At 44.4% G+C, this 20,566-nt stretch overlaps 1 protein-coding gene across 5 annotated transcripts in view; it reads left to right on the plus strand.

The window, feature by feature from the left end:
* The window catches only part of LOC146785740 (5' exonuclease Apollo-like), a 96,990-nt gene that overhangs the window by 23,334 nt on the left and 53,090 nt on the right, over window positions 1–20,566 (plus strand). For 4 of the 5 annotated variants that reach the window (XM_085634964.1, XM_085634961.1, XM_085634962.1 and 1 more), the window contains one exon: window positions 2,566–2,731. The exons of the other annotated variant lie outside the window; for it this stretch is intronic. In XM_085634964.1, the coding sequence (XP_085491090.1) occupies window positions 2,566–2,731 (166 nt within the window). The remainder of the gene's footprint in view (window positions 1–2,565; window positions 2,732–20,566) is intronic. 5 annotated transcript variants of the gene reach the window in all.

Here is a 20,566-nt window from a genome sequence, read left to right on the forward strand (position 1 = left end):
ATCATGCACTGGGACAGGTACAGACTAATTTGCATGTAGCCAGGTTCTGAGCTGGGATGGTGCAGTGAGCTAAAAAACGGTGATGGATTAAAACCATGATCTCTTGACTTGGTAAGAGTATTCTGCATCATTCAGAAACTCTGCCCATCACCACCCCCTTTTTCCCAAATCGATTTTATCCACACTCAGTGTGGGAGGGTATGCTCAGACGTGAGTCCCTTGCTCATTGCACCATCAGGATTCAGGCAAGCCGGGCCGACGAAGGCTGTGATGCCAGAAACCGGTCCCCGGAAGCTTGTTTCCTTCCCAGTATAAGAATTGGCTTGGTAGTTTGGTTTGCCCTGTTCCCATCATGCACTGGGACAGGTACAGACTAATTTGCATGTAGCCAGTTTCTGAGCTGGGATGGTGCAGTGAGCTAAAAAACGGTGATGGATTAAAACCATGATCTCTTGACTTGGTAAGAGTATTCTGCATCATTCAGAAACTCTGTCCATCACCACCCCCTTTTTCCCAAATCAGTTTTGGGGAAAGAACATAGGTACTGGGAACTGGTTGGCAGGATACCAGCATACACTCATTGAAGTTTGAATCAGGTATCTGGCAAAAAGTTATGGCGCAACCAGGCAAAAACAGGCACTTTCCTACACAAGTGTTAGATACTTATTAAAGATTTTGAGAATAGCATGTTGCTTGGTTTACAGAGTGAGGTCTGGTGGTTGGGCGGTGAAGCAAGAGCATATACGAGCTAGGTTACGTTTTTTCCAATGTCTACTCTTTGGAAAGTATCCATTTTCCCAGACCTAATAGTCAAATCCACTAGCAGAGAAAACAAAACGGATATTAAAGTGTTTTGTCTAAAACAATGAAAATGAATCAAATCGAGCCCTTGTTTCATTGAATTCCCTTTCCACCCTTGATTGTGGCAGGAACCTGCACTTTCCCAACCCCCTCCTATGTACTATCATCTTTTCTTCATTCCTCTTCTGTTATCCACATTGCCCCCTCACCCCTACCGCATCTGGTTTTTTTCTTTACCCTAGTCCTTGATCCCTGCTTGTACTATAATGGCACTATCATTTCTTATGCCTTAGTACCTCTAAGCCTGCGATCTCTCAAGTATGTTTCCCCACTTATATCTTAGTATTTCTATACTTGCCTTATGTCTTGTACTTCTACGTTAATAGACCATCAAGCACAAATAATCCTGCTATTATGCTTGTATCTCTACCCCTACCATTTACTGCGTACCTCTATCAATAATATTTATTCAACCTTTGCTGGCCATACCCTAATTCCACTACGCAAAATTGTAGCCTTTTATTTCTACACATGACTATAGCTTAGTACTGGTGGACCCTGGTACTTCACCGTACCCATTGCTAGTTCTTCCTTCTTTTGGAAATTCACCAAATGCCAATCAATTCATCATTTTGGTCTTTTCCTGAAATATGGTAAATCCATTTTAAATGTATTGTTGTAGGCTACATCCCTATAAGGATAACATTCTGTAATCTATACATTAGTGATATCACTGGCTAATGTTAAAAATGTGTACCAAAATCTCATTGATTTGCGGTAAGAGCCTAGTGCCAGATGTACAAGGTGTTTTTTTCCTTCGCAAACGGCATGATTCTTCGAATCGGGCTGCTTTCGAGCACAAAAATTATTTTTCAAATGTGCAAAAGCACAAATTGCGATTCTGTAACATGCTACCGAATGGCAATTTGTGTTAGCAATTCAGTATTTGGAAGGGTGTGTTTAGGGCAACCCTTCCAAATACTGATTTAGTATGTTTTGCACCCAAATTCCAGTCTCAAACATTAATACTTTGCCACCAGTTTAAAACTGGTGGTAACTCAATGATAAAGGGAAAGGGGTCCCTCCCCCCTTTAAGAATGCTTAAAAAAATATATTCTAAGAGCATGCAGTGGTCCCTACCTGCTCATAAAAATTAAATTTTTCCTTTAAAAGCAGGAACTTTCAGTAAAGAGCAGTGGCCACTTTCAAGTGGCACGCTGTACTTGAAAAACAAATCCATGAATTCAAAGGACCAAATAACCATGTGATATATAGTAACATAGGTTGGGTGTAGTGGAGGCCCTTAACCTTTAGTTACTCCCCCTTACCAATTGTGCATGGGATCTTTAAGTACGAGGTTCTTTGCTCCTGAACACAGCAGCCATGCAACAAATTGAAAACAAATCGGCTCCTGACCTTACAGGAAATTCATTGTGCTTAAAGTCTACCAAACTAGATCAGCTTCCAGGTTAGTAATACTTGATTATTTATTTTAGATTTGTGTGCATAGTACGAACTAAATTGTTTAAGCTCATGACTGCAAAATAAATAATGAAATTATCAATACATATTTGGGTACTGAACATCCTTACTGAGCTTTAAGAGTCTTTCCGAATCTCGTCAGTGTAGGTTTGATACTTATTTTCAATGGTAGCGCAATGACAGAGGATCAGTGACAGAATCTGTTTTAAGACCACATAAATCTTAGAGATTAGTTCTCCTCTGTCCGTTCTTACCCAGCCTGTTTGATCTTTCCTACACTAGGTAAATCAAAACTTGATTCGTCCTCTAGAAATAGGTGCGGGCCACAAGATAAACCTAGATGAACTTGGCCTGGAGACAATGACTGTTACCTTAATAGATGCCAATCACTGTCCGGGTTCAGTCATGTTCCTCTTTGAAGGGTACTTTGGTACAATTCTTTATACAGGTAAGTCATTGCAAATTACCAATTTGATATTGTGGTTATCACCGTATGTTTGTGCATTGAACTATAAGAAATCTTAAGTTCCAGTGACATCTATATAAATGTCTCTCTTTTCAGTGTGGTTATTTACTACTTTCCTCAGAGCCAGCTTCCAGAAGAGCAGAGAATTTGACAATTTGTTAGTTAGCAATAATCTTATAAATCTGAGCCTTAGATCTAATGTAATTTCGGGGGATTGTGTTCTTTCATGGCATGTGAACAATAATAAATTCATAGTAATTTGCCACTCGTTATTGATTTGATGGGCGGCAACAAGCACATCCAACACCAGAACTTATTAAGCTGTTATTCATGACTTCCTGGTTTCTTAAAATGGTAACAATGGACCACTGTTTTTAAGCGTCCTTCAGGCTTCAGTAAAGTAGAACAAATGTACTTAAATTGAGCTAGAATTCATTTATACTGTATTGGGCTAAGACATAGCACATACCAGAGTGAGGGTTCGAGTACATTTGGAAAAAGATGATTGCGTGAACTATTTTATGCACCATCGGACTTGGACAGTCAAAAGAAGGTGGTGACTTGCCTTTTCTCCATCTGCTACTGAGATTTTCACTGGCTTCATTGATGGGTATGGGAAGGGATGTTCCTGGAAAAAGTCCCTACTGTTGACTTTATCCACCATGGTGGGAAAACAATACATCTATTTAGTCTTTGTCATCACATGCAAAACCAGTGATAACTTAAAATAACCATTAAACAATCTTGCCTACTTTTAATGCCAGGCACAAGGTCATCACAATCAACCAAGTAGTCATCTGATCATTGCATACTGATGTAATGTGACCTTGTGGTAGAAATGTAGGAACATATTTAGCTTCTGTTCACTCTACATTACACTATGAAGTAAAGATAAGTGGGTTGGTTCATGCAAAGCCCATAGTGCCACATGTAGCATCAAATATTTCTCAAATTCAAAATTGAAATCACCCTATTGTTCAAAGAAGATTTCTACAAAAAGCATCCCGTAGGAACCACCTAAAACAGATTGAATGTTCCCTCTCCCTTAAACTAATACAGTACAAATACATACAAAAGCATAGGGAATAATAGGTTCTAACATGATTTCAGGGTGGTAACGTTGCAACAGATTCTACTATGTGTGCACCACTACAGCTATTTTTTCGCCCATGGCTCTGGGCGAAGATTTCTGTTACATATCTATTCATTCACAACACAGTCACCACCTACGCTTGACTGTCAAAGGCAAATACTACCAGCTCAAGGCCTTACAGTTCAGCCTTAAATTTGGCCTTTTGCATCTTCTTAAGGTGCATGATTCCAACCATCTGCAACTGTTGAAGAAAAGTGTGTATACCTACGTAGATTATTATCCACTCAATGCTACCTGCTTGAGAGCCAGGAAGGTAGCAGATAACTTGATGCAAGTACAGTACAGAATTAATTGGACATAACCCTCTGTTCACCATTTATGACCTATTGCCTGCAATCAGTGCTTACTGGTAGTGTAACATAAAATGGTTGTGTACTATTAAAAATATGTATTGTGAACGTTTTTGTTAGTTACTGATTTTTAATTGCTTGTTTATATGATATGAATATGTCGCTCATTAATGTTTGTTTGCAATGTTATGTAAAAGCATACAAATGTGTTTTGTTTCACGAATGGTTTGTGCATCATTTTATTCATTATCTCATGGAAGTATAACTTCTACGCTGTGGCCTGATGATAGTTCAGTGATAAATCAAGAATTGTAGAATATGTAATTATGATTTACTTTAACTTCTAAGAACAAAGTGGTACATTCCAAGTACAGAAATTACCTGTGAGTCTCTAGCAGGTCTGAAATAGTCTCCATGCTATGCCCACTTTCTCCCTCACTCTGTGCCTGTCACTTTCCAGGAGGCCTTTTTATGCCAGTGAAGTTTGTTTCAAGAATTGCTTGATTTGTAGGAGTCCTCCTTAGTGCCTGATTCCTGTGCATGCATCTGATTTTGGTTAGGTAGTGGTCAGCTGATATACATCTTCAACACTAGAATTGTTGGATCTTGATTTCTTAAAGAGTTTCAGAGATTCCAATGCAAATGAACCATAGATTGTCCTACTGTTTAAAAATACTACAAAGACAGAGAAATCTTTTTTCCAGGTCTAAGTGACATTAATTGGTTAAATACATGCTTTGCTGTCAGGTAGTATTAAATATCCAGAGCTTATTTTGGTTTTAACCGACTATAACTGTTTTTCTCTTCTTAAAAAATATCAACAAGTAAGCCAATATCCATACTGGCTATCTGACAAGAGGCTAGATGTAGTCACACCTTGGCTAGCCACAAATGTTAAATTGCTCAGATTTAGTCACAAACTGACCTCTCACCCAGACAGACCTGGCTAGGAAAACCAAGACTTCATGATTCCACTTTGTGCTGTTGAAGGAATTGAAGGAATGAAGCTCTACCTCCCAGAACAGCTGTTTAAGCATCGTCTTCAAGCATGTGGATGGGGAAATAGTGTGCTCACAAGTGCTTGCTCAACTGGCAACCCTGACTCTTATGTTTGTCTCAATGAAGGAATTCCTACACGCTGCCCATCTACTCAAAGGACTGAAGGAATGCAACACATCAGCTCCACTTGGAAGGACCTGCTCTGGTTGTCTTTCTATGCGTGCACCATCTTCAAAATGTGATGCCTCTACTACGAAACAACAGGAACTGGTGCACCAGTAGTCATGTCTGAAACCCTATCCGCGCAGGTACTCATGGTTGCACAAAAAACTCATCAGGCAGAAAGGCAAGAAGCTCAAAAAGAAAACAGGAGTTCAACCTTTCCCATCCAAACACAGGCATCATTCTTGTACCATTCCTCCTATAATTCAGAAATCATTTTAAGACCCAGCTATTTTAATGATCACATCATGAACCCATGATAAGAATCCACCAAATTCTACAATCCTCTGGCCCAGCCTACGAACTCCATCTCTAAAGTACACAGTCTCAAATCATTCTCTGCTCTCATACCCACCTCCCTGCTTAAATACTGCACTTTATTGCTGAACTCAGGACTTGTTCTGACTCATTTTTTAGGTCTCGCCTTAGCAGCGCATGCGCTGCGTGCGCTGTCTCAGCGAGACCTAAAGTAATCCCTATATGTTGGCAAGCAGCCGGTAGTTTTTCCGGCTGTTTGCCTTTGGCTTAGTGTTGGCGTACTGTTTCTTACCTTGTTTTTCAGTGGCCCAACTGACTTCCGTGTAGTCCGTAAGCAGCGGCCACCAACTACAGTATTAGTCTGCACTGTTTGGACTTTTTGTTTGTCTTGTGCATCGCTGCCTGGCCTAAACATGGCAGCGGTGCATGCGCAAGACAAACAAAAAGCCAGCCGGTGTGCGCGAGGGGTGGGCAGCGCATGCTGCTTGTTTAAAGTCACTTCATTTAGTTTAGCCGACCTCGGGGGGTTAACCACAGAAAACGAAATAAGGGCATTTTTTAATCTGTCGAATAGGTTTCAACAAATACGACGAGCCGCTGAATATACCATATATTTTTGTAAGGGGTTACATGTTGCGTCTGTTGTGCAGACCCTTCCTCCGGTCCTCGATGGAGAGACTGCTCTGCATGGAGTCGGGCACCTCCATCTGACCTCCTTGTGGTGCAGCCGGGGGCTCCGGTGTCACCCTGCTTGTGCTTTCTTCCTGGTGGGTGCTGGGCAATCGCTTTTGGTGACTTCCCCTTCCCTTGAGCACGAGAACGTAGCCTTGCTCATGCTCACATTGGCAACGAAGATGTTTTCTGCTTCAACTACGGGTCCAGTAGAGCTTCTCTGACCTCCGTCCTTGGCTTTCTATTGCTGTTTGTCTTCAGCTGCTGCTGCGCTCCAGGTAAGCATGGCTGAAATGCAATTTGTGTCTGCCACGCCAACGCTCACCGCCTCAGAAGCTGCTTTGTTGGCTGAGTGGCCTTCAGAACTTGGCAAGTGTCGGGGCCCTGACTGGCCCCCTCAAAGGCCTTGGGACAAAGCTAGAAGACTTTGCACCTGTTACCTCGTCTTTCTTGCCTCTGGCGCAGGCCCTGTTGACAGGTTATTATGTGGTGCTCTAGGCAACCTCTTCAGGCCTCTCCACCTTTGCCCTCCCCCCGATGGAGAGAATAGGCTCGCAATGTCCCTTAGAGTGTTTCCCTGTTTGCACACACCCTCGGCACCCGGTCTTCGGCTGGTGTAATTCTCGCCCATCTTCGGCTGAACCTTCGATACATGCATTTGTGTGTGAACAGGGTGGGCTTAAAATCAGGAGAACACACAGCGCCCGCTTTGTTAGTGCAAATGAAACCAGCATTAAAAATGCAATAAGTCTCGCCTTTAATTACGTTAAAGCCATTTGCTTTGCTGTACAATACCATTAGCAAAGCAAATGGCTTTAACTTAATAAAAGCCGAGGTCTATTGCATTTTCAATGCTTGTTGTAAAATGTTGGGTTAATAGACCATAGGTCTACATGGTTGAGCTTCTGAATTTGTTCCTGTCATGGTTTCATCTTGTAACAGGGAATGCCCTGCCCTCATAGTGCCTTGAATAATCTATGCAGTCTTGCAAACACAGTCGGTGACCTGTGATCTTCACAGACCGGTTAGTAGCCTTCCAGCGATATCATTCTCACCATTTTACTGACCAGCCTAAAGGAAATGTGGACCAGTGGTGAGTCCGATCCATCCTGTCTAATGAAACTCTGCATATTATTCTCCCACAATATCTGCATTTTGCCCCACCAAAGTCACATGCAGACTTTTTCAGGGACCAACTTACTTCTTTCATTGATTTGTCTACACTCTGAGGTTTCTTTCATGAATTGTTACATGGCGTTTTTAATCTTATCCCTCATATACCACATTCCTCCTAGATCAGGTTGAACGGAAATTTGTATAGCTGACATACTGTCCTCTTCCATTTTCCACTTGTGGCTCATAGAGCATGGAACATATCCCCTGCCTCTCAGCTTGGCAAGCGGGAGTGTTGGTTGAATACTATATATCACTTGAGCTTCAGGTTGCAGATAGCTAAAATGCTTTGTCCATCTAAATGTTGAAAGATTGTGGTCTCAGGATTCAGTTAGTGCAAGCTCTTTCCTGCTTGGTATTTTCTCAATTTGACAATAGTAACCTTATTTATTAGGACTTTCAGTATATCTGATTAAAATATTTGCCTGTGAGTCTACAAATACCTATCTTGGAGATATACATTTGCTAGCAGTGGAGAAATGTGTTAAAAAATAAGTTGATCAGTGTTGTTCAATCTGGACGTTCATGCTCACGAGCCTCTCCTCCTGTAAGATGAAACCATCTTTTACCACTCCCGATGTACACTGCTTTCGACTTCAGCAAGGCTAGTACCTAAAGTGGCTGGGCGGCGTGGAGGGTTTGGGGGAGTTTGGGCAATAATAATAAACTAATTAAAAAAAAGACTTATCTGCCATCGACGCTGCCAGCCGCTTCAGCGCTCCTCTCCAGCTCTTCTCCCTGCAGTCCATAGGCCACAGCACAGGCTCTCCACCAAATTCAGACGCTGCTTTCATTCTATACCTAGCATGAGAGAAGCGCCTGGATTGGCCAGAGTGGGCTGGTCTGACGCTCACTCAGAAACAGGGAGCCTGTGGCTTTTCTACAACCTGGATGTGCAACACAGCTAGGTTGCAGAAATATAAGTGCCCATGTTTGACCAGCCTGAGACAGCCGGCCAAACTGACATGCGCACTTATCATTGTCCACCACTCCTCCTCCCCGCCATGGCCCGGCCCCAGACTCCATGGCTCAGGCTGCTAAGACACTGATAAATAAAGTGATAATAAAATTGTAGTGGGTTGGCGCACCTCCACTATTAAAGAGGTCCTGCGCCTGCTACTGGGATTTACCCCCACATAGTTCCACCTCAAATAAGCATATGTGGTCTTTATTATCTGTTACATTCGTATTAATTGAACGTTCAGTTGTCTCTCTGGACAACACTTGTTACACCTAGAATTGGTTTCCACCACTCTGTATGAACCACGTCTCCTGTTTTCAGTTCCAGGATCTCATGCCACTAAGAACTCTTGGGTGCATTTCATATCTGTTCATCTGGTTAGGCAGGATCAGCTCCTCCAGCCTGGAAGGCTATGACACTGAGTGATCCTATTCGACACATGCATCGTCTAGTTGTTCTTTTCCCAATGGCCACCGCCATTGTACCTGTAGTCCGTGGGAAGAGGAAATGTGGATTTTGTTTGTGATTGGATGTCTGCAGTGTTGATCCAATGCTGCAGTTCCTGGTCTTTTGTTAACTTGTTCTTGGGTGATGTTGGAATGTCTAGCTTGTGGCATGGAATAGAATGATCTCATGGGAAGGTCATGAGTAATTCATTCCGTCAATGAGCTGGCCTGTCGGTGGTACCTCTCATGAATAAAGAAACTTATAAGGCTACTCACTTTCCTGCATTCAATACTGGCAATGAGCGACTACGCCTGATTGGGGACAGGCAACCTGACCACCGACTCCCCTGCTCACTTTATGGAGCCTCAAGGTAGAAAAGAAATTCGACTGGACAATTTTGGAAACTAATTGTCCCCAACTGAACTTAAATTCATCCGAAATTCTACTCGGATCATCGAGTCACCGTATATCAAACACACTGGAGTGTGCAACTTCGACTACAAGCTACAAAATAAAACTGTGAGTTAACCGTTTGCTCACCTTGTGTCTCTAACGGCTCCAAGCCTCGACCTCACATGCCTGCCTCTCGTGCCTGTTTGTTCTTCGCCACTCCGATCTCTTCTCAGTTGATTCTTTTGTCATCACGTCTGCGCTGATGGTTGAAGTACGCGTCACCCCGCGCAACGTGCAGCCATTTTGGTAAAGGCTGATCATTACGGGGTGAAACAGTAAAACGGCAATACTTTACTGACGCATTTCAAACACCAAAGGAGGAACTTTCTACTTTGCAAGCAAATGGTGAGGTTTATATACAGTTTTACAATTAACCACGACATTTAATCTTGAACAAAGAATTATCAAATTTTCTCAATGATTTCAACATTGTCACAAGTTTACTACCATGGCCACGACAACCAGCAGGTAGAACATTTCGAAACCGCAGGCCACACTGAGGACGATATACGTTGGACAGTGGTTTCTGTTGTGAAAATACCACCAAGAGGCGAAGATCTCTCCCAACTAATGAACAAAGAGGAATTAAAATGGATTCTAAAAACTGGAAGTATACACAGAGGGTTGAACCGCCACGAGGACTGGACCTCCCTACTTTGAACTTTTCTTATCTCTCTTTGCCATGAACTTCTTGGACCCCTCCTTTGCCAAAACATCTAGAGGAGTTGAACCCCCAAACATTAACATGCTGAACTCTTTTTCACTCTTAATGGTGTTTACCGCGGTCCCTACGAACCATTTTTTGGATTAATGACATTACTATACATAATCTGCATCTCTTACAATTCAATGTATACCATTGTGAAAGTACTTATTTAATGTTTATTTTATATTTACTTTGTTCAATGTAACGTAATGTTTTATTCCATTGCCCACCTCCCCTTTGTATCTCTCACTCACCCAATATGGCGCCCAGATACACCCCCTCCCTCCTATTCACTCACAGTGCACTCCTTCTGATCACATGACCACCCACGTGATTGACCACATGACCAGTACTACCATGAATATGTCGTCGGTTCACTTCCATCTCCCAATTCACCCGGCATTGACCGATCGCGCTGTCCTCCAAATCGGAATTCGTCTCCTTCATTGCATGGAGGTAAGATTATTCACAGGCTGCCACTATGCTTGGCACTTTATCTTGCTCCGGTCCCTTCCCCTAATTTTGACATATTTACTCACCAGATATCTCCCCACCGTGCCCATTCTCCGGACCTTGAAATTTTAAGGTAAGCTCACTTCCTCCCATTCAAAGCGCCCGTTTCATTATCTTTTTCCCGCCAATTCCTCATTTAGTTCTTCCGTTCGCAGGCACTGCACCTTTACACGCCCAGTTGAACTTTTACCACGGCTACCAAGCCAAGACGCGGCGCTAACTCAGTTGCCATAACAGGCACTACCAGGTAATTCCTTGCCGCCCCGCGATTTGCTTCTCCGTATCTATACCTTGTTACCTCTCGTCACAAATCACGGCATGAGATCACTCTGCGCCCTTCTATCTTCCTAACACGTTCTCGTCTAAATTGGAATACCGCTACCTGGCCAAGACGTGGCGCCTTGCCTTATATGGCATGACATGGCACTTCGCTCCCTATGCCTTTTCACCGGATTCGCACCACGTCACCTCCCGCCTTGATTCACGGAATGCCTTGAGATTACACGGCGCTCTTCCGTTCCACCCCGCTTATTCCGGCACATCTTCATCTCGAGGGCACGTTCACCACTCCTTGCCTGAGATTTCTCTCCCCTTAATTTCCCGTGTCTTTCAATACCACCTCCCTGTCTGGTTCACGATCGTAACGCCATTATTACTATGAGTTCACATGCAATCCGCCCCTGATCTGACTTCAATGTTGTTTGATTGGTGTTTTATATATTTTGAATTTATTTCCTAAACGTAAGAACTATTATGTTGTTATTTTGTTTCCCTTTCCCCACCCATTATTGTATGTTGTCGTTGTTTGCCACATTCCTTTATGTAATTTCAGGCATTCAAATATGGGAAATTTAATTGATTAGTCCTGATGATGATCCTAAATCCCTTAGAGAAGGATCGAAACGTCGTCGACTTTGTTGCCTGCCTTACACATGCAGAAATTTTGTATATAATACATTGTGAAGGTGGCAAGATCTGTATCAAGATGTTTCACTACTTATCATTTTCTCAAACGGAAACATCATTGTAATTGCCTGAATGTGTGTCACAATTGTATGTCCTCTTGATATGTAAGTCTCAGGATACAGGCTTGTGTCCCACTACGACTCTACTTACATCTCTTGGATTGTTGTTAATTATTCCTACTTATTAAAGTTGCCATGTCCGGCTGGACACTGGCCAAAATATAGTACCAACCTTGGCTATATTTATTAGATGGGTAAAACAATTTCGTTTTCAGGGACCACTGTTTCCTGTAATACACGACAACCAGCATGTCACAACCCCCTACATTTTTATCAAAGAAGGAAGAACCGATTCTTCCATTGAAAAGATGGAGGAATCTTTTTGATTCTTATATTGTGGCAATTGGTGGGGAAACGTTTTCCGCCTTCAGGAAGCAAGCTATCCTTTTAAACAATTTAGGAGTAGAAGGGATGAACATATATGACAGCATGGATCTAATACCTGTTGGCAATGGAGATGGAGAACCTGCTGACATTTTTGAAATATCAATGACAATGTTGGAACGATATTATGGACCTCGCATTAATGTAGTTTTAGAGCGTCACAGAGTTTCACAAGGGTCCAAGGGCCAGTGAAACGTGTGGGTAGTTATGTAGCTTCACTAAAGACTCTTGCACGAACATGTGAATTTGGTGAACTTTATGATTCTTTGGTGAGAGATCAGTTGGTGAGATGCACCAACAGCACCAGAGTGCAAGGGAAAATTCTATCTAAAAACCCATAGTTGGCAGAGGCTATAGCCATTGTTGAAGGTGTTGAAAATACATCGACTTGGGTAAAAGAAATGAGGAAAAATCTTGAAGACAAGAAGGAGACCCAAATTGACGTTCACGCTTTGTCAGACGCTGACAATTATCAAGGGTTTTCTGATAATGTTGCTAAAGTTTCTTCTAGTGCTAAAGGAAAAGGGGCTGAGAAAGACACATGTGTTGAAGGCAGCTCTGACAAGGATACTCAGTCTCGTCCTGAACGAGATGTACAACAGCGAAATTCTGACTGTGACTTTCATGAGAAGAACACCAGTGATACTCAAAGGGGAAGGTGTTACAGGTGTGTAAGTTTTTCCCACCTATCAAATAATCCTAACTGTTATGCCAGAGGGTCGGTGTGCAAAAATTGTGTGATTAAGGGACATTATGGTCGAGTATGTAGGTCCTTATAGAAATATCGTATGACTGAGAGCACTCCCGAGGAAGTATGTACCATTGTTTTGGATGTCAGTGGTGGTGAAGGTGAAGTTGACTCAGGGAAGGTGATCATGCCGGAATGTAACATTCGGGTGGATGGCCGAGATTTTGATGTGTTGGCTGACTCGGGTTCACCTTTTACCATGATTGGTAAAAAACAATGGGGTGAGAAAGTGGGATTGAGTAACATGACTCTGCTTTCTCCTGTTATCAATCCGGTTAGTTATGGAGGTTGTCACATCAATGTTATTGGATATGTGGTAGCGAAGATTGAATTTAAGGGGAGGAGCTCTGTTAGAAAGGTGTGTGTGGCTGAAAGGAGGGACAATTTATTAGGGTGGAGACACCAGCGTGATTTAGGTATCATTTTGAACCCTGGTGCCAGTAACCCCGAGGACCAAGTTATGTTAGTTTATGATGTGAGTGGGGGAGAAGAGTAGTTTAGAGATTTTCCTGAAGTGTTTGTAGATACGTTGGGACGTCTCAAGGGCTTTGAGCATCGGATTATTTAGAAAAAAGGTACCAAGCCTTGTGTACATAAGGTGCATAGAGTGCCTAACATGATAATGGAACCCTTAAAAATGGAACTCAAGAGATTGTTAGACTTAGGTGTGATTGAGGAAATAGAAGCCTCTGTGTGGTTGTCCCCAGTTGTTTTGGCCACTAAGGATGGTGGTGCCAGGGTCAGGATGTGTATGGACTTGCGGGGGATGAATAAATGGATTTGGGTGGATCGTCAACCTCTTCCGAATATTTCTGAGTCCATTAGGTTGTTGAAGTGTGCCAAGATTTTCAGTGTGTTAGACCTTTCGTCTGCGTACCATCAGGTTGTGCTCCATGTTGATTCCAGACACCTAACCTTTTTTGAGGATGCCCTTTGGTTTAGCCTCAGCGGCAGCGTCATTTCAAAGTGGTCCTAGGTAATTTGGCAAATGTCCTTTTCTTCCAGGACGATATCCTGGTTTATGGTAAGGTAAGGTAATTTTATTATGCTTGATTAATTTAAACTGTTGCATACATTAAATGGTCATTAAAATCACAACACCATTCGCTATTACAAAAAAATGAAACAATTTTAAAATGATCCACATTGTGTTGTACATAAAACAATAAAAAAATTAAAAAAGTATCTCGTAATAAGAGATCCTTCACACAGTTAGTGCTAAATCAGGTTAAAAGTCAATCGCATGTGGGTTGTGTTATTAAGCAATCGACCCCCATGTTCATTATCAAAGTTTTTGCTCTTTGAGTTAATATTTTTCTTCCAAGAGGTACTCTTGCCACTCAAGGTGTTCAGGGCTATGAAAACAGCTTCAAATTATGTCTGTTGGTGAACTCGTGATGCTGTGATTAAGGTTTTGAAGTGACATTGCTGAGCTAACTGAAGTAGTACCCAAGACCATCATGTGGAGCTAGTTCGTAACCAGCGAGGATATGTTTTTCAGTCTCTGTTTGGTGAGATCAAAGAATTTTGTAAGGCGACATTTCAACTGTACTAAGATTGGATTAAAGCACAGGATTACCGCCTGCCTGCAGGACCTGATGCCATGCTAGTTAAAGGATGGCTTTAATAAGGTATTACTTATGTCCTTTAGTTTGTCACAAATACAAATGATGTGGATAAGGTTCTCGACTCCGCAAGCACATAGCCTGCATAGCTGATCTCCTAATCTTCTTTCCCAAGGTGGCAAGAACAGGTTAATTGAACCAACTCCCAAGCAAAGTTTAAAAAAAAATCTTTAGCCGTTATCTTTGTTTATGCGTTAAAAGTTGGGGTTTGCAGACTTCATAATTGTTGAGCACAACCCAGCCATGGGCTTGTTTTGACAGTGCTTCCTTATCCTCTATAGCTGATATAAGTCTTGTTGACTTTGTAACTAGCTTTTTTAATACACAGTGAGCCATTGAGGTATTCCAAAGGTCTGTCAGACCTAGAGCCTTGATAGAATCCAAGAGATATTTGTTAGCTGGTGATTTCCCTGTACGCATCAGTTCTACCAAGAGGTGGTTGTTTAGGGATCCATCTTTGGCAGCTCTGATTTTGTGCCAGCATTTTACATAGGCTCCCATTCTCTCTGTCGCCTGATTTTGAATCCCAAATTCCAGCTGTAATTGGGCCGGAGAAACGTATTTGGGGGCTGGAATATCGCTCGGTAAGAGGTTGCTATTATGCTGTCTAAAGTTGCTGCGTCTTTTCCTCTCATTGGTTCACTCCCATAGGTAATCGAGGGCTGTAATTTGGCTTTACGGTTTAGGCTTTGGTTTATGGAAGAGATGAGACAGAGCATGGAGTGACTCTAAGGAGAGTATTGGGAAGCTTGTAGGAGAAAGGGCTTATAGTTCAAAAACAGAATTGTCGTATTGGCTTGAGATCTGTAACTTAACTTGGTCATATCGGGAAAAGGGATTCAGACTAAGTTGGAACTTGCTGAGAGTATTGTGAAGGCTCCTGCGCCTGTGGATAAGGAGCAAGTTAGGTCCTTTCTTGGACTGGCCGAGTTCTACTCCAAATTTGTCATGGGCTTTACAAGTGTTGTTGAACCTATCCTTGCTTTATTGAAGAAAGGAGTGCGTTTTGAATGGTCTTCTGACTGTGGAAAAGCTTTTGAAACAATTAAATCTGAGATTGGTAAAATGCCAACACTGAGCATTTTGATGTTAATCTGAAGACACTTTTGACCTCAGATGCCAGTCTCAAGGTGCTAGGGGCTGTACTTTCTCAAGTTGTTGGAGGAGAAGAAAAGATTATTGTCATTGCTTCCATTGCACTTAGAGATGCTGGAGCCAACTACTCTTGAATAGAGAAGGAAGCTTTAAGTGTGTTTTGGACAGTGAGACATTTTACATTCTATCTCTGGGGTATTCCATTCCTAGGCAGGTCTGATCATCGACCTCTGGTGCAGGTTTTGTCTTGTCACCATAGTGATCACATGACACCCAGACTCCAGCGTTGGAGTGAAGGACTTCAAGAGTAAACTTTTCATGTTCAGTTAATTCCTGGCCAGAGCAACAAGTCTGCTGACTGCTTGTCATGTCTACCTTTAGGGTGTGAGCAGAGTGTGGAAGAGGTTGAGTGTGTGAACTGGGTGACTGAACCTACCTTGTCTAAAGAAGAATGGTCAAACAGTGTCAGTAAGGGCAAGGTGTTTTCTTCCCTCAAGCTCATCATCTCTAAGGGTTGACCAGATTACAAGAATCTTGATCTTGAACTGAGACCTTTCTGGGCTGGTAGGGATGACTTGACCTTTTGTCACCGTAATCTCATGAGGGGAGATAGAGTTGTCCCGCCTTCTGAGCTAAGAGATAAAATTGTCAATCTTGCTCATGAGGAGCATCTTGGCAGAAGTCTCACTAAAGCTTGTGCTAGAGAGAAGTACTGGTGGCCTGTTATGGACCACATGATTGAAGGTGTGGTTAAAGATTGTCATCTGTGGAGGGCACGGCGAGATGGCCGCTCACTAGAGAGGCTCTGCCCAGCTGAGCCTCTAATCCGCCTACTATCCGCCTTCAACACTGCATTTTAGTGCTGAAAATCGAGCGCTCCTTACCTCTGGAGTGTTCTGCCCGGATTGGAGTAGCTAACGCCGTTTGGAGTCGCCGATGCGCTCGCTGGCGAGGAGAACCTGATTCTGGCGGCCGCAAATGTTCTGTGGCTTTCGGCGCCAGCTGTGGACATTGTAGATGCCTGTGGGGCTGGCCCTGATGACCGTGCACACTCTGTGCTAACTGGCGGCCTGCCCCTCGGACTGCCGCCCTGTGCAGTGAGTTTTGCCCTTGTTGCTGGAGGAGCTAGCAGAGCGGTGCCCCTGCTGTTTTGGGGACTTCGGATCCTTCCTGGACCGCCCGGAGCTGCTTGGAGGACCTGCTCGAAATCCTGTGTTCCCGGCGCTGGCTGTGGTGAGTGGGGGGCGGCCTACCCCCTGACCGATGACTGTGGAGGCAGTGCCGGTGGGGGCCGTGCCGCGACCTGCGAGCTGGGGCTGAGTGTAGGAGCGCGCTGGAGTGTGGCGGACTAAGCTGGGTGAAGGCTCTACGACGAGGAAGTTTGTGGGGGTCAACTGGCTGACTGAGACCATGCAAGGCTCTTGTATTGCATTGCACTGGAATAGCTGCTAAAGTCCGGGGTGCAGTGCAGCTGTTGCTCTACTGAGGCACATTGAGTGATCACTGGGCGCTGTATGTGACTGTCTGCACTTGCGTTAGGTGGTGGCCTCCCTCCGCTTCAGTGCCTTGGCCGGAGATTTACATTTGGAAGGCTGCGCTCCTCTCTGCCCCTCGACCCCGGGTGTGTCTGCACAGTGCTGGCATCTCTTGGGTGGCAAACTGTTCCTCTTTGGGGGGACCGCTGCATCTGGCGCCATAGTGCTCTAGTGTGATTGTGGTGTTCCCCCCTGCAGTAGTGGGTTGCACTTCACGGTCTTGAGACACAAGGGGCATACTTGTTGTGGCTGAGGTCTCCCCGGGCTCGTTGTCTGCAAGAACCGCTATAGTTGAGCTAATTGGGCCTGTGATCTCGTGACACATTTTGCCATGGGGAGGACTGATAAAACACAACCTCTCCTCATCTTTGAGGCGCGCAAATCCTCTAAGACTTCACAGAGAGCGGCCTCGGACTCTGGGCCTCCCACCCTTGAGACAACACCGCAGGCCATGCAACACAGCTTGCAGTCCATAGCGATGACTGCAGTGAACCATCGCTTGGATCATATGTCAGCGCAACTTGAGAAACACAATGCTCGTATGGGAGAAGTGGAACAGCGTGTGTCTGCGACGGAGGATGGACTGAGTGAGGTCACCGGGAAGACGCTGAACATGGAAAAGGTTCTCTCTCTAATTCAGGCTAAGAATGAGGATTTGGAGGCCTGTTCCTGACTCAATAACATTCGCCTAACGGGTCTCCCAGAATTCACGAATGTTGGCAAGATGGAGCTGTTTGTCGAGATCTTGGTCAAGGATATCTTTGGTACAGAAAAGCTGTCGCCCATGTTCATAGTCGAACGGGCGCATAGATCCTTCACGGCGCGGCCTATTCCGGGCGCTTCACTCCGCCCAATTATAGCGTGCCTGTTAAACTACAGGGATCGAGATGTGATTTTATGTATGGCCCGTGACAAGGGGAACATTGTGCACCAGGGCAACTCTCTTTCATTCTTTCCCGATTTTACAGTTGCGGTGCAGGCAGCAAGAAGGGAGTTTGGTGCCGTTAAAACATTTCTACATTCCGAAGGGGTCCCCTACGCTATGTTATACCTTGCTCGCTTGCGTATTGGCCCTGAGGGTATTTACCAACCCCAAGGCAGCCCTTGAACACTCTAAACATTTGAAACGGGCAAGGCAAGAGTCTCAGGTGCCTTCAGACAATGAGGAACAGTAGGGGCTCAACTGTTCGTCCTTTAGCCTTATTGATTTTCTCTGTATATTGCTGCATTGTTGCCTCAAACCATTCTTTTTTTTTCTCAGGTTGTTATATTTGGGATTTAATGCCTATATATGCCTCTCTCTGATCGGGGGCGGGGGGACACTGTGCTGTTGTGTGATAGGCATAGCTACCAGGAATGCTCAGCCACCTCCTACTAGTTGGGAGGCTAGAAGCTCTCTGACACCCCCCTCATGGGAGTACCCCATCTGTGCTTGTTCGCGTTATTTTGTTGGTTGGGTTGGGTGGGACGGAGTGGGGATGGCTACTCTTGGTGGGGTTTGATTTACCAAAACTGGGATGGCTTTGGCAAGTTGGGGAGGCCAAAGTGGGTGGGTGGTGGTGGTTGGGGTACAGCTGGCACTGTCTGATTGGCTGATGTCTGACCTCTGGCGCAAAGATCTGAATAATTTGTAAATCTAAGCATCGAAGGTCTTTTCAAACTCATGAGTGGTACTTTTAGATTCCTAACTTGGAATGTACTTGGCTTTAACAGTCCTAAGAAGATACGCACCGTGATAGCGAGCCTGGACAGGCTAAGTATTCAAGTGAAATGAAATGGGGCGTCATCTCGCCCCAAGCAAATGCACAGCTAATTTTGCCTCATTGGCAGTAATATATCCATCTATAATAATCAATTCTAATCAAAGTACTCCTTGTCTTCCAATTTATGTCGCTTTTCTCCAACTCTTTATTGCAAATCCACACGCAAAGTGTATATGCCATTTTTCAAGTTTCTACTGTTCCAACTGTGTCATCCGACCTTTTGCAAGAACATGACTGAAGCATAATTCATTTCAGGCAGCGTTTATTCAATAACAAATACCCAATGCATTTCGGGCTCAGCGCCCTTCTTCGGGGGTCACTGCCATTTGATGTTAAAAACCAACCGACATCCCTGTTTCTGTCGTCTCAATAGTCGACAGTATTCAAGTGGCCATGTTACAGGAGACCCATCTCACTAATCTCTCTGAACGGACCGTGGGATTGCAGTGGGCTGGGGTGCGGATAGCCTCATCTTATTCCTCGTATTCCCTGGGGGTGATGATTCTGATCCCATTTCAGGTTCACAGCACAGAGACAGATGATCAAGGCCGGCTGGCTATTGTGCATGGAACGCTTGGGGGTACGAATGTGCTTTTGGTGAATGTCTATGGTCCGAATGTGAACGATCACCCCTTCTTCGCCGATGTGTGGTGTCGTATCTCTGCTTCCCCCGCTGCCGAGATTCTTTGGGGGGGGGGGGATTTTAATACATGTTTGGATGTTAACGCTGATAGGGTGGGAATTGGGCATCGAGACATAGGCTCTCCACTGATGCACTCCTGGGAATACTAGATGACGGGAACTTGCATGACATTTGGCGTGTGAGGCACCCTAGGGTCAAAGAGAGTACGTTTATCTCTATGGTACATGGTCCCGGTTGGACTATTGGTTGCTGTTGGAGGCCGCTTGTACGTGGGTGGTGGATGTTCAACATCTGGCCAAAACTCTGTCAGATCACTTTCCTGTACTCCTTGAGCTGAGAGTTCCTGGTTGTGAACGCCCCCCGTTCTCGTAGCGACTGCAACCATCCTCCCTGACTGATCAGGTTTTTAAGCACACAGTTGGCAAGGCTATTCATAATTATTTCAGGGAAACTGATGGGACGGCCGTCAATCAGGGGGTTCTTTGGGAAGCATTCAAAGTTACAATCCGCAGGGTCTGTATTGGTGCACAGGCTGGGGTCCTTAGGGATCTACACCGTAGAGTACATAAGTTGGCTGGGGAAATAGCTGCCTTGGAACGGGCCTATGCTTGTGATCCGGTCCCCGAGACGCTGTCCTCAATACGCGATCTAGTAACGGAACAAAACGAGAGAGTGGATCAAGAAATGGCGCACAGATCCCGACGATGCACTGCCCGTTATTATGGGGAGGGGGGACGCCCTAGTCGCTTGTTGGCGCAGAAGTTGGCTGGCCCCCGCAGCCAGGCTTACATCACCGAACTGCTGGACGGGGAGGGAGTGGCGCACTTTGGCACTACTGAAATTAGCAAAGTGGTGCTGGACTTTTATTCAGACCTATATGGGGACCGGAAACGGCCAGTTTCGGAGGATATTCATGCCTACTTGGATGATGTGGCGCTGGGTTGGCTGCCGCCACACTATTGAGAATACCTCACGCAACCGTTTGATGTTGAGGATGTTAAGCAGGCCATTATGTCTCTCCCGTCTTGCAAAGCAGCAGGGCTAGATGGACTCCCTAGCGAATTCTATAAGGCCTATGTGGACGTCCTCGCGCTACGCCTACTAGAAGTATTTGCAGAGGCGTATGATTCGGGAACTCTGCCTCCCTCCCTT

Source organism: Triturus cristatus, chromosome 11 (genome assembly GCF_964204655.1).
Source record: "Triturus cristatus chromosome 11, aTriCri1.1, whole genome shotgun sequence".
NCBI lineage: Eukaryota > Metazoa > Chordata > Amphibia > Caudata > Salamandridae > Triturus > Triturus cristatus.